The following is a 13710-nucleotide window of genomic DNA, read 5'->3' as shown; positions in this document are numbered from 1 at the left end:
AAATGCTTGTAATCAAACTTATCAAAATAGTGGAAGATCGTGATTGTTTTCCAGTGGTTTTCAACACAATTGAAGATTGGAGTAGGCAATGCGAGGACGAATTTCATACCACTATATATGTTTGTGTATCTTTCCTTCTTCCCTTACCTCTTTTACTTTTATAATATTCATTATTCTATTATTGCATTACTACATCACTGCATTGATTGTATGCCACATAAGTTAGACTTTCCACATAAGGTGTATCAATCTTATTGGTAGAACATATATGCTAAAAGTTTTTAAATAACTTTGTTTAAAGATGCATGAGTTGTCTTGTGATTGAATTGCATTAGAAAGAATCAAGTGCATAGTGAACATCGTGTTTCATTACTGTAGCGCTAAAAAATACTCTAGGTGGTCACACACTCGAAATAGAACAGAGTCGCCATCGATCTTTATTTGTTCCAAAAAGGAAAGGGAAAATATCGAATAAAACCCATGAAAAAAAACAAATGGATAAGATGGTCATCGCAACCAAATTAGGGTCGGGAGTCGGTTAAGTAAGGGGAAGGTATTAGCACCCCTCACCTCCATCGTACTCGATGGGACCTATTTAGCTATTTTTATGAATGAGTGTTTGCGTGATGTTTGCGTTCTTTAATTTATTAATCAAGAAAAGAAAAGGGGTTTTTATTTTTTTATTATTGTGCTAGCCAAGACGTTTGAGCCTTGTGCCTACATATCTTCAATGGAAGAATCAGGGCGATTGTAGTTCGAAACGAACTACGAGTTTGTTGATTAATTTTATGATGGACGTTTAATATTTGGTTCAAAGGATCAAAGATATTCAAGAGGTGTGCACTTCTTGTCACTCGATCACTTCAATTTGATAAAGAATACTTGAAGTTTGTTTCAAAGGATCAAAGGTATTCAAGAGGTGTGCACTTCTTGTCACTTGATCGCTTTGATTTAATTAAAGAAGATATTTTTAAGCTTTATTCAAAGGATCAAAGGTATTCAAGAGGTGTGCACTTCTTGTCACTCGATCACTTCGATTTAATTAAGAAAGAATTTTTTAAGTTTGTTTCGAAGGATCAAAGGTATTCAAGAGGTGTGCACTTCTTGTCACTCGATCACTTCGATTTAATTAAGAAAAATACTTTTAAAGTTTGATTCAAAGGATCAAAGGTTTTCAAGAGGTGTGCACTTCTTGTCACTCGATCACTTCAATTTGATAAAGAATACTTAAAGTTTGATTCAAAGGATCAAAGGTATTCAAGAGGTGTGCACTTCTTGTCACTCGATCACTTCGATTTAATTAAGAAAAATACTTTTAAAGTTTGATTCAAAGGATCAAAGGTTTTCAAGAGGTGTGCACTTCTTGTCACTCGATCACTTCGATTTAATTAAGAAAAATATTTTTAAGTTTTATTCGAAGGATCAAAGGTATTCAAGAGGTGTGCACCCCTTGTCACTTAATCACTTTGACTTAATTAAGAAAGATTTTAAAAAAATGTTAATCTAAAAGAATCGAGATATTCAAGAGGTGTACACTTCTTATCACTCGAACTTTAGATTTAATTAGAAGAATATATTTTTGAAAAGAAACTCGACGTTGGATCGAGAAGTTTATTTGTAACGACTTGGCGTTGGACAAAGTTTATTGTTTTTTTAAAAAAATGAAATGGGGTGCATCATAGCATTCTGGGCGCTAGGCTTGAGAGCATAAAGGCCCATTCGGCCAATCCTTTGTGAAGGAGAAAAATTTGATACAAAAAAGAAACCCTAGCTGCAACGACTAAACCCAGCCGCCGCCACCTCATGATTCACTTAATTATTCAATTAATTCTCCTTAATTTCCAATAAAACTTACTTAATACTAAATCAATTAATATTAAGTCTAAAAAGAACAACAAATCTCTCTTCACGTTAAACCTTACACGCCTCTCTTATCTTCTACTCAGTGAACGAAAAACACAAAAAATGAAACTCTCCGCCTCTCTCTCACGATTCGGCTCTCGTTCTCGCTCTCTCAGTTTCTATCGAGTTCGATCTCTGTGTCTCGCGGTTCAGTTCTTCGGAACAAACACAAAACATTCAATCAAATACCCGATTCCCACATGAACCCTAAATGCCCCAAAGTATATGCTCAGAGATTTACATGGTGATTACAAGTTAGAGTTACAAGTATAAACTGGCAAATGAATAAAGGAAAAGAAAACAAAGCGAATTCGAATCAAGGTCTACCTCAAGGTAAACACGTTCTTCCTTTCTCTTCTCTAATTCCGCCCCGTCTCTTTCTACTTCCGCTACTTCAGTTTGTTTTGAGTGTACTGAACTGTGATTGGATTGCGTGCGGTGCTGTTGTTGTGTGTCTCCGTGAGTGTGAATATGGTGAGGTTTGAGTGTATTAGAGCCCGAGGGTTGAACGGTTGAGTGGTTGAATGGTTGAATGGTTGAATGGTTGAAAGGTTGAAAGGTTGAATGGTTGAAAGGTTGAAAGGTTGAAAGGTTCTGTTAGAGGAATAAAATGAACTGTGATTTATGTCTGAATTTTGTTTGATGCTGTAATGATATTGTATGAGTGTTGGTACATGTAGATGAGTGAGGGTTAGCTGTTTTGTGTATGAATGGAAGGTTTGAGGTTATGGTGAGTTAGTGTTTTGGTTTCGGTTTATAAGAGGTTACTGAGGTAGAGATTTGGCGGAGATTGGGCAGAGTTTCTTGTGATAATTGTTGGTGGCCCTTTTTTGGTGTGCTGAATAGCTATTTATATAGGCTCAGATTAGGGTTTCAGATGTAGAATTGGGGGGAATTTTAGGATGAAATTTAAACATATTTGTGAACTGTTTCTTATGCTTTTTTGATGCAGGTTCTGTGTTGCTATTCTGGTGTATGATTTGAACTATCTTGGACAGAATTTGACTGTTTTTCTGGACTATTTTGACAGAGTTTTACAGGAGCAGCAGCAAGGTTTTGAACTGGTGCAGAGTAGTGGAGAGGTGGAGCATAGTTACGTGAAGACAATGGGCAAAGATGTTGATCAATTTTTTTTGTTTTTTTTCTTCTATGTAATGGACAGACTAATGTGTAAAATATCCTACTATGCAAGTAATACGTATTGGACTATTTTTTTGTTTTATATGGTTCTTTTTTAATTCTAATTTACATTGATAAAAGTGAAATAAAAATTTAATCATTAAATCAATTCTAAATAGAATTTCAAAAAGAAAAATGCAAGTTAATTTATTAAAAAGAAAAAAATGCAATGGTAAAATTGAATTCAAGATGCAAAGATTGAACTTAATATGCAAACTATGATTATGAATGATTTTTTTTAATACAAAAATTAAAAAGATTATTAATTGACATGATGAGAAATCCATCGCGAATTTCATACTAATTTGAAATGAAACGCGTGAAGTTGAAATCCATTCTAGATGCAGATGAATTGATACGCTAATGCAAATGAATCAGATGAAAGAGCTAGGGTCAAAATTTAGGGTGCGACAATTACATATGGTTTAATTCATTGAGTTGCTTCCAAGCTCTCTTATTTTTGTGTTTTGCTTATACGCTTCTTAGAATCTCTGATTTCGTACATGAGACCTAAAATGTTTTTGAAATTGTCTTAAAGGGAAAATGATGTATTCACCCCCCCTAGACCTCTTTGTGTCCATATTCTCACCCAACATGCTTAGGATGTTAGTTTGTAGGGTTTTTTCCAGATAGCGCAGCTCGTCCATGGCTGCTTGCAACCTTGATAGGACATCATCATGACTAGGGTTGGATGAGTGTCTTATGCTAACCACTGAGAAACAGTGGTGGAGTAAAACAAATACTTTTTGAAGAAATCAATAAGGTCTAGGAAAATTTTATCAGGTCCCACAATGAGTGTGTACATGCGAAAAGTATAATATTTGTGACATTTCTTGTATAAGATAAGCAAAACATCAATTTAAGTGATATGTGAATAAGTTATATCTTTCTCTAACCTCTATCTAACGTACTAATAATCACTCTGGCTTTAATTTGGCCATCAGGACTTCTGTTACATAATTGCACAACCAGCTCTCATGGCATTTTACAATTATGGTTGTTATATTAGTTATGACTAATGCATCATCATAGTCATCATTGTCATATTATTTTTTCTGTTGTTTAAATGCATAATCGATATCAATAACCTGTTACATGACCCGTGGTTGAGTCAACTTATTGTCTCAAAACTAAGTCGTCCTACTAGCCAGATGACCATGGCCACTTAACATATCGTGGAAAGTTAATCAATATGATTGGAGGTTGTCTTCATCTTGCATATACTGATTTAAGTGCTTCTTATGAATTCAACGTTCTCTAGAGCCAGTGGGCCGAGGTCTAGTGATGCTACTAAGCTTGGTCTTTATAAACATATTGGTTGTACTTTCTAGCACTCCTCTTTATACTAAACATGTGAAAAGGGACTTTAAACTTTTTAAAAAAATTGATCACCGAAGCAAGCACATTCTGTGTGAGAAGGTTTTTTTTTTTTTTTTAACTAAAAATGAATATTTATTGGTTCAAAAATTATAAGTACAGACGATCTTAAAGGATTTGGCAAAACAAAAATAGACAAAGAAAAATCCAGGAACTAAACCATTAGCCTAGCAATATGACAATTTTTCCACCCTATATAGATAATACTATCAACAATGCGGCTAGTAGTATTTAATCTATCCTGAGTATCAAATGGGTTAGTTTGTTTCAGTTTTTAAAAAATGGATTTTTTCTTTGTATTTTTTAAAATAGATTTTCTAAAACCGTTTTTCAAAATATTACAAGTTTTTTATATTCGTTTTTTTTCTAAAATGAAACACTTAATTTGACATTCTATAACATAAACATACATAATTGAAGACCAAAACTTAGTCAAAATCATAATTTTTTTAAAAAGTTGTATTTCAAAAATGATTTTCATGAAAATCTATTTGAAATAGCTTCAAAATTAAGTGATTTTTTGAAATTTTGATATCCATTTTTTCCCCATAAATAGATGAAATACTTAAAATCATATTTTAAGAATAACTATTCAAACAAAATTTTCATTTGAAGTTTTTATAAAAAAATTCTTTGTAAAAATATTTTTCACAAAATCTGATAACACTATAAAAATCATTTTTTTTAAAAAGCCAAAACAAACGGGCCCATAGTTACATTTCTAAGCTGCCATAGACAGTGGCGGAGCCAGGACCCCGAACCAGGGGGTGCAAGATATTTTTTCAAAAAAATTTGACGAGAATTACTTTCTTTTATATATATATATATATATATATATATATATATATATATATATATATATTTTAAATTATATCATTTATTTAGTTAGTGTAAGGGTGTGTTTGTTTCATGACTTAAGATTATATTTCTTGGAATATTATTCCTGAGAATATTGTTCCATGTTTGGTAGAAATTTAGATTCCTAGGCATAATACTAAAATTTGTTTAATTTTAAATTATAAAAAAATAAAAAAAAAAAATAATTATGAGTAATAATCGGAAGTTAGATTGATTTATTCTCATGAAAATATTTTATTCCCACCCTTTATGCCTTGGAATAAGAATTCAAAAACTATGTGTAAATAATATTCCTTAGAATAAAAACTTGAATCAAACATGGAAATATTGCATTCTCATGCGAATATTGCATTCCCATGCGAATATTCCCAGGAATAATTTAGATAACCTTAAAACAAACACACCAAACACACCCTAAGTTAACAATTTACAACATAAGATATATGCATTGTGTTAAATCTCTTACTTGAATGTATTCTATTTATATATTAAAAAAAACTATAATATTTTGTAAATTTATAGTTATGGTCTAGAGCTGTTTAAAAATAAAAATGAATTTCACAAACTTTAAATTTATAAATTTTGTGTAATGAATTTCATAAAAATAAAAATATTTTGTAAACTATATATATAATTTGCAAAATTACATAATATATATTGTAACATACTGGTGGTTAATGTTTAACTTCATTTTAAATTTACAAAAATGTCATGGTTGTCTTCAATTTTTTTATGGAAATCATAATATAAAATATGGAAATCTTAATTTATCATAGGAAGGGATTGTCACAAACTAACATGTGAGAAAGATAGTAGGATAGAACATAAAGAGAGAGAGACCGTTTATTAATAATAGTAAAGTTGTGAGAAGTGCATTTATTAAATTATTATAATAATGAGAGAGGTGCATTTATTAAAATTAATACTAGTATAATAATATATATGAAAACAGCTTTCAAAGATAATAGAATAGAATGGCTTGAGAGAGAGCAAAGATTGGACAATGGGTGCAACGTGTATAATTTCAGGGGTGCAAACTGGTGATATATAAAAATATTAGACTAAAATATCAAAGTTGAGGGGGTGCAATTGCATCCCCTGAGTTGAATGTGGGTCCGCCCCTGGCCATAGACAGCCTCTGTGAAGGCAAGCTTCAACAACCTAGCCCTCCAACCCTTCTTGTTGATAGCAGCAGTAATCCATCTCAACTCGGTTAACTAGTCTTGTTATTTAATGAGATATGACAGGATACATTGAATTTCTTATTTGTAGAGTTAATAATGTGTTTCGTTAACTTTTTCAATTTTCAAAATGTAATATGAAACATATTCTCAATTGTAGTGTATGTAAATTGTATGTATAACATACATATCTGTGTAGTATGTGTTTTGGGTTTTTATTTGTATTTATTGTGTTTTTATATTATATTTTGTTTTATTAAAGATTGCTTGGTCAGAAATTAGCTAATAATATGTGATCATACTTTGAGACATGGAACATGTTCATAAAAAATAACCATCAAAGAAGGTAAATTTTATACTCATGATATGTGATCATATTTTAAAGTACGTAATATCACCATAAAAAGATGGACCATCAACTTGACGATTCTTCTTATAATCTATAGTAGATGTATGATAATGGACTGTCATTTATGAATGACAAAGATGCTATCAATTAATCTCCACATGCATAATAATAGTGAGCACCAAAACTTATTTAAAAAGTTTAAACAAACTAAAAACAAAATTTTAAATGCTAAGATACAACAAAAAAAAAAATTATCCATTTCAAAATATCTTAATGAAAATGAAGGGATATAACAAGATAATAGGTTTCTGTTTGATGTTGATGTAATGTAAAACATTTTTACCCTAATCATCCGTATCATTTAGAGGGATTAATTTTTTGCTTGGGATGGTACCGATATTGGCATTATATATATTTAAAGAAAAAGTAACATAAGAAAAACAACACTCATTGAGCAAATTATTTTAAATTAACATATCAACATCAATAATTAATTACGCTTATCCTTGTGGGCCCTTGTTTACACCTTTAGGATCCTGGCCCACAGGAGCCGCAGCCGGTCTCATGTCATTGCTGAATACCGGAGCAACCCCTTGATACTGCGGCGCATGTACCATCCCTCCAGGCGCAGTATAGTAAATTTGTCTCCCACTTGCACTATCATACGCCACTTGCGCATATCCAGCAGCTCCCGCATTATCCGCTATGCCAGCTGGCCTAACTAATCCATAGCCTTCCGCATAAGCCAAAGGTTTGACTTGCTGAGCCGGTGCTAAATTTCCCTGACCCGCAGACGAAAACGCTACATTCTGAGGCTGAACGCCACCGTACACCGGCTGTTCCCGGTATCCATCAGAAGACATTCGCTGCACAGCGTAGTACCCCTGGGTCACCTGCGCCGTCGGTGGGCGCATCACCTGAGGCGCGTGGTAGAATGTTCCCGGTGTCGGCATCATGTAAACATGCTGGTCTCCTCCACCGGAAGCGTTCATCCCTGTCATCGGAAAACCTTCGCTGGAAAATTGTTTTTCCGGCCAGTAACCCGCAGGTTGATGAACAGCAGTTGGGGAATTCGAAGGAGCAGCTTTCTCCAGCATCTTCTGCGGGTAATAATCACTACCAGGAGCAGTGACAGGAGCATAGCCTCCGGGGAATCCATCTACGCTTCTCCGATACAAAGATTGCTCACTCTCGGAAACCTGCAAACGCTGTAACTGCCTCTGAATCTCGACACTATCATCCGCTGGTCCACGTGGCGGATACTCAGGTTGCTGTGCAACAAGATCTGGCACAGGCTCATGATACTTCACAGCAGCATAGGAAGGAGGTTGAACTTGAACCGGTGGAGCTAGGGTTTTGTTATCAAGACCAAAGAGGAAATCAGCGTTGGATTGAGGTTTAAGTAGTTCAGGTTGAGAAATCGAACCCGAATTTGGAGTGATGAATATGAAGAGCCTCATTCGAACGGGTTTTGAGGAAGGACGATAGAGGCGATCGTACTCATGCATGAGGTGTTCAAGGTCGTCTTCTGTTGTGACAGAGATAAGAGCATCGAGTTCTTCACCTGGAAGCTGGTACTTGAAACTTATCTCTTGTGGAATAGCGTCGCAGAGAGTGGAGAGCTTGGAGAGGAAGGCTTGAAACTTGATGTTTCTGTCGACGGCTAATATTTTGGTGTCACCGCCGATGTAAGAAAGCTGGTTGTCGTGGCTGCGTGGTTGGATCTTCCCGCCGTAGCTGCACATGAATTTGGCTTTGTAGTTCTGCTGGTCTTCCCATGAGGCTTGATTGTCAAAATCGATATCTCTTGAACGTGGTGATGAGTGGCCGGAATCTGGATATGACGGAGGATATTGATAGGTCTCCATTAAAGAGTGAAGACAAATTGTAATAAGTGTTTCACAAGAGTTCGCTTTATGCTTCTTTAATGAAGACCCCGCGAAAAAGAGGAGGCGTTTTTCTGCATGATTAATTTTTTAAATGTTTTTATATTTTATTATTGAGATTTTTCTAAGGTCTTGTTTGGGGTTTGATAAATGAGGGTGACATTGTGATTGTTTTGGCTTGTTGTTTGGACACGTGGGTTGAAAATATGGTTGGATGCGCGTTGGTGATGGTGAGGATAACATTATATCTGTCCTGGTGGAAATGGAATAGCTGGACATTTTGGTGGTAGGGTCAAGGGGACCCGCATAGCATTGATTGTGAGAGTGAGAAGAGATAAGAGTGTGATTCATGGTGTTGTTGACTTGAAAGAGACTCTTTTCTCCCGTTGAATTATGTGGCAAGGCACCTTTTCTCACTAGAAATATTGGTCATTTTTTGTTCTACATGTTCAATGTATTTCCATTTACAAAATATAAGCAACTATTAGAGCTATTATTATTGACCGTGATTTTTTGGAAACTCCCAACCTAAAACACATGTTTGTATTTGGTTCTTAACCATCGGTGGATAAGGAAAGTGCTTTTGTAGTGTATTCCGAACGCACTTGATTCTTCATAATTGAAATTGTATGCCCATTAACATTAAGCTTGGCATCAAATTACCAAAACCGCATATAAATATGCTTATTTGGCAAGTTACTACTATTCTTAAAAAGATTCATAATTAATTAAGACATGTAGATGGGAGAAATAGTGTCAAAGTAATATGGTGGAGTGACATGATATGCTCTATAGGGGCTAAACTGGTTCAAGTTTTTTTGGATAAAGACTAGATAGTGTATTTTTGTAGAGGACGAAAATGGATCAATTTTTTGTAACGGACAGTCTTCATTCTATAATTAAACTTAGTTAGACAATATTTGTTACATGTCATAACATTCTTCAACCTTTCCCACCAAACAAAAGTATTTGTTACTGCATTAGCACTTGGGTAGTCAGATTGCCTATATTTTACTTGGTTCAATTGGTTCAACAACTATATACCAATAAATATTTCTAACAGACTAAATGTTAGCTGCAAGGCTTTAGCATCAAGTAAAGTCTGAAACAATCATGTTAGATTTTGTACGAGTCATCATCTTCAAATAGTAACGATTATACGCCCAGAAGTTCAATGTTTAAATGGAACTAAACACATACGTGTAGCAAAACTAAACTCCCTGTTTCTCAACATTCTCATCCACAGCATCACTAGGTTTGTCCAGCCCTGAAGGTATCTTGCCTGGATAGTTAGTTGTTGATACTTCCGACCCTATCATACTGGATGAAAAACATAAATCAAACCAATTCTGATTGAGATTAGAGTTTTTAGCGTGAAGGTATAGAGGTTGTTTGCAAACTCACCTTCTATCCACAATGACCATGGAACGAAGCTCACAGTTGGCAAAGCTGCAAAGGTATGTTAAATCAGTCAATCATTTGCTTCAATCTACACACCGACAAATAGCTACCACTAAGAATAGCTTATACTAAGGCACTAAGTCAGATTAGTCATTATGTTTAATACTAACAGTTGCAGGAACTTGATCCCAAATTAAAGAATCTAAAGCACTGAAAAAACTGGGCGCTACTACATCAGAAGCAACAATTCATGCTTCACATAACAAGAAAAGCGAATCACAAATTGCTAGGTTGGAGGCAGAGGTGTTGAGAGAGCTTACTGCTTGGATATTTCTTTCTTCACCGAGGGGTGGCAATCATTTCCAAATGCAGTTAGAGTGTGAAACAAGAATCCACTGTGTGTCACAATCGCTATCTCCTTCTCTTTTCGTGTCCACAACCTGAGATAAAGTTAAAGCCAAAGTAATGAGAGGTCAAAAAAGCAATAAAATATATTTTCTGATATACATGAATCCTTGACAAATGATAGTAGCTGCATATTTGAATCAATACAAAAACTAGATATCTAGTTTTTTTATCACAGAATGAGACATTAAAGTAGGGATCGGAATGAATGAATGATAGCTTGTTGACATATTAGATGAAGAAACAAAACAATAATACTATCTTCAAACATCAATGGTCACAACAGAGCACAGTGACAGCATCGAGAACATCTTTTTTACATTAACACACATTCAGCTATATCTAGTAAGCTTGGTAAAATGCCAAAATTTGAAATACATTTAAGGGTCCTTGTCTTCCTGCTTGGAAAGAGTCCTACTGTATATTGGTTGTTAGTTTTAGATTGTGGGAACCTTGGACGAAAGGAAGTTAAGGGGCTTCTGAAAAACTGTCTTGGAATGTGTAAAATATCGAGTTTATGTCAATTTAGTGTTGGATGAAATCTTCTACCAAATAGGCTGATAATAGATTTCATTAACTTGGTCATATATTAAAATCCAACTTAAGTGTTTCTCAAATGCAGTATTAACAAAATCTTGGAGTATTCTTGTTGTAAGGGGTGACACACATACCAGTTCATGAACTTCAGCCCCCTAGCTGCAAGTTCCTCCTTTGTCTCTCTCACATCTTCCTTCCACCAAACATCCTCATCACTGTCTATCTGAAACAAACACTTAAAGAGACTAATATAAACCCAAAGGCAACAATCAAATTTTGGATAACTTTTGTACGGCTAAAGAAAGGAATAAGTTATAAGCTATCTTCCATCAAATCATAAACCATGTGCATTCAGGCATTTGAAGTATAAGCACTTGCCTTTGAAAAATCAACAGCAGGAAAAAGAAACTGATACTCGCTAACACTTCTTCTTCTGTCACAGGGATGAACTCCCTACATGAGGAAAAATGTGAAAGAACTTGGTAAGGTTCATGATCCATATGTCTGTCAATGTTAATGTCAGGCCTAAGAAACCCTATTTGCTCAAAAGATAAACTTGTGATAATTTTGTAGCTGGTATAAAGAAAATAAAGAAGCAGCAAATATATGAATTGATTGCATCCTTTCTCCTTTATTACTAATATATTTACAGCCAAGCTTTAAATTTATTGGCATTTATTCATAGTTGATACATTATGATGCACCGTACTTTTAAAATGGTTGCTGTACTCATACTAGGCAAGTAAAAGGTACAGGTACTTGATTGTTACACCTGATTAAGTATTCAATGTTTTTCTCGATTTTTTTTCTTCTAAATCTTTCTATCAATCAACTGGGAATTGCATAATAAAGTCTGTCAGTAAAGTAGTAACTCTAGCACGTGTAGCAACAATAACATAATACTCACTCTCCTGAAACAGGTAAAAACATGTCCAAAATGTAGAGTTACATACCAAATGTTCACGACAAAGTTCGCCAGCAACAATTGGTGGGCAATTAAGACTTGAAATTGCAGCACGAAAGCTATTTCCGGCATTGGCCACCATAAGAGGCACCACATCCGTTTTATCACCACTGTATCCCTCCCCACCAAATACCCCAACAGCTGTTTGCAAAGTCCTGAAGCCATAATTTGTATGAAACAAATCACAAAGTAACTTTCACAAGCAAAATATATCTCAACTCTCAAGTAATATTTAGGATCCCATATATATTCATGAGGAAACTTCAACACATCAAGGATAAGATATAAAGTGGAGTACCATGTGTTACTTTAGGTTTCTAAAAATGCACATCTGACAAATTGGTCCCCAAAAGTAACAACTAGAAATTCAACTTTCAAATTGAAATTGGACCACTAATACAAAAGAGGAATCAATTGTAATACCTCATCAAAGGCGAAGCGATGACGAGATCAATCTTGTTTATCAATCCAGAGGAGCGAACATGCTTCCGCAAATTATCAACCTGTTCCCATCCGAGAGGAGTGAGATGAGCGTCGAAATATTCAGGATTCAGATACGCTTTGTAGTTCTTATCTCCCTCCACATTGTGGATCCCCTGAGCGTGTCTCACGAGGTGAATGGTTTTGCAGCGATGTAACGGAAACAAACACGTACCGGCGGTGGAGTCCATACTGCTCCGAGTCTGATTAACGAGAATCGGAGAAGGTCAACGGTTGAATCAAGAACAAAGAAAGAGGTGCAGGGAAAGTAACGTACCCTAGCAGTAGCAGATCGAGAGAGAAAGCGGGAACAGGAGGAATCTTTCTGGTGAGTGAGTGATTGAATGAGTGGGTGCGATGTGTATTTTATTTTGATATTTCTTTTTCTTGTTCTTGCTTGTTGTTGTTCATTCGCTCTCGACACTTCTGCGAGCGAGACTGTTGTTGGCTGTCAACTTGTTTGTTAGTTGGGATTATTTCCATTGCATTGCATTATCCAACTAAATTATTGCAAAAATACATATTTGGAGTACCCAAAAATTCCCCAATCCTCTTCTTTTTATTTTTTTTTAATAATCGACACCTAAATTATCTTATACGCATTTACATAGTCATTTAAATATTTTTAAAGGAATCTCAGTTAATTTTTCATATTAATTTAAAAAATTTGTAAATATAAATACAATTTATTAAAAAATTAAAATAGTTTAATTTAACACTCTAATACATATCACACATTAAATTATATATTTTTAATTTAATTGAAAGTAAAAACACCTTATTTACTGATGCAACTTAAAAAAAAAATTAAAGAATGAAGTTAAAATGAAATTTTTTGACTGAATGGCATTGGTTTGTGTGAAAACACATACACTAAGGAAATGGAAATTGTTCCAAAAAGGTACACATTATGCATTACCAGATGTTCATAAAAGGACTTAATTGTGCATTACAAGATGTTCCAAAAATGCATATATTCTGCATTACAAAATGACAAACTTAGAAATTCATAAACTTAAAAAATAACAAACTTAGTAAATATCAAACTACAAGTGGGATCATCACTGAGACTGTTGTCTATAAACCTCTTCCTATGACTTCATTTTGCTCACACATGAACCTAACTTGGGTCTTCATTATAAGCATCAGTAGATTCAACAACTGTGTTATCAATTTCTAATGGTGCAGAAG

At 34.5% G+C, this 13710-nt stretch overlaps 2 protein-coding genes and 1 long non-coding RNA gene across 3 annotated transcripts; 1 reads left to right on the top strand and 2 right to left on the bottom strand.

The window, feature by feature from the left end:
- Positions 1 to 1785: 1785 nt before the first annotated feature.
- On the top strand, positions 1786 to 3124 carry LOC131631341 (uncharacterized). Its single transcript, XR_009292665.1, has 2 exons — positions 1786 to 2235; positions 2933 to 3124. It is a non-coding gene; the product is annotated as an uncharacterized LOC131631341 (long non-coding RNA).
- Positions 3125 to 7278: 4154 nt separating this feature from the next.
- On the bottom strand, positions 7279 to 9171 carry LOC131631362 (uncharacterized). The gene has a single exon (XM_058902154.1). It carries the CDS (start codon positions 8712 to 8714, stop codon positions 7347 to 7349), a length of 1368 nt encoding a protein of 455 aa, XP_058758137.1. The 5' UTR covers positions 8715 to 9171; the 3' UTR covers positions 7279 to 7346.
- Positions 9172 to 9823: 652 nt separating this feature from the next.
- On the bottom strand, positions 9824 to 13009 carry LOC131631364 (phosphoglycerate mutase-like protein 1). Its single transcript, XM_058902157.1, has 8 exons — positions 12797 to 13009; positions 12463 to 12722; positions 12029 to 12194; positions 11454 to 11528; positions 11210 to 11298; positions 10454 to 10573; positions 10137 to 10181; positions 9824 to 10052 (listed from the first exon to the last, which is right to left on the bottom strand). Exons 2-8 carry the CDS (start codon positions 12708 to 12710, stop codon positions 9944 to 9946), a joined length of 852 nt encoding a protein of 283 aa, XP_058758140.1. The 5' UTR covers positions 12711 to 12722; positions 12797 to 13009; the 3' UTR covers positions 9824 to 9943.
- Positions 13010 to 13710: the final 701 nt, after the last annotated feature.

Source organism: Vicia villosa, unplaced genomic scaffold (assembly GCF_029867415.1).
Source record: "Vicia villosa cultivar HV-30 ecotype Madison, WI unplaced genomic scaffold, Vvil1.0 ctg.000816F_1_1, whole genome shotgun sequence".
NCBI lineage: Eukaryota > Viridiplantae > Streptophyta > Magnoliopsida > Fabales > Fabaceae > Vicia > Vicia villosa.
This window is presented reverse-complemented; position numbering and strand designations above follow the sequence as displayed.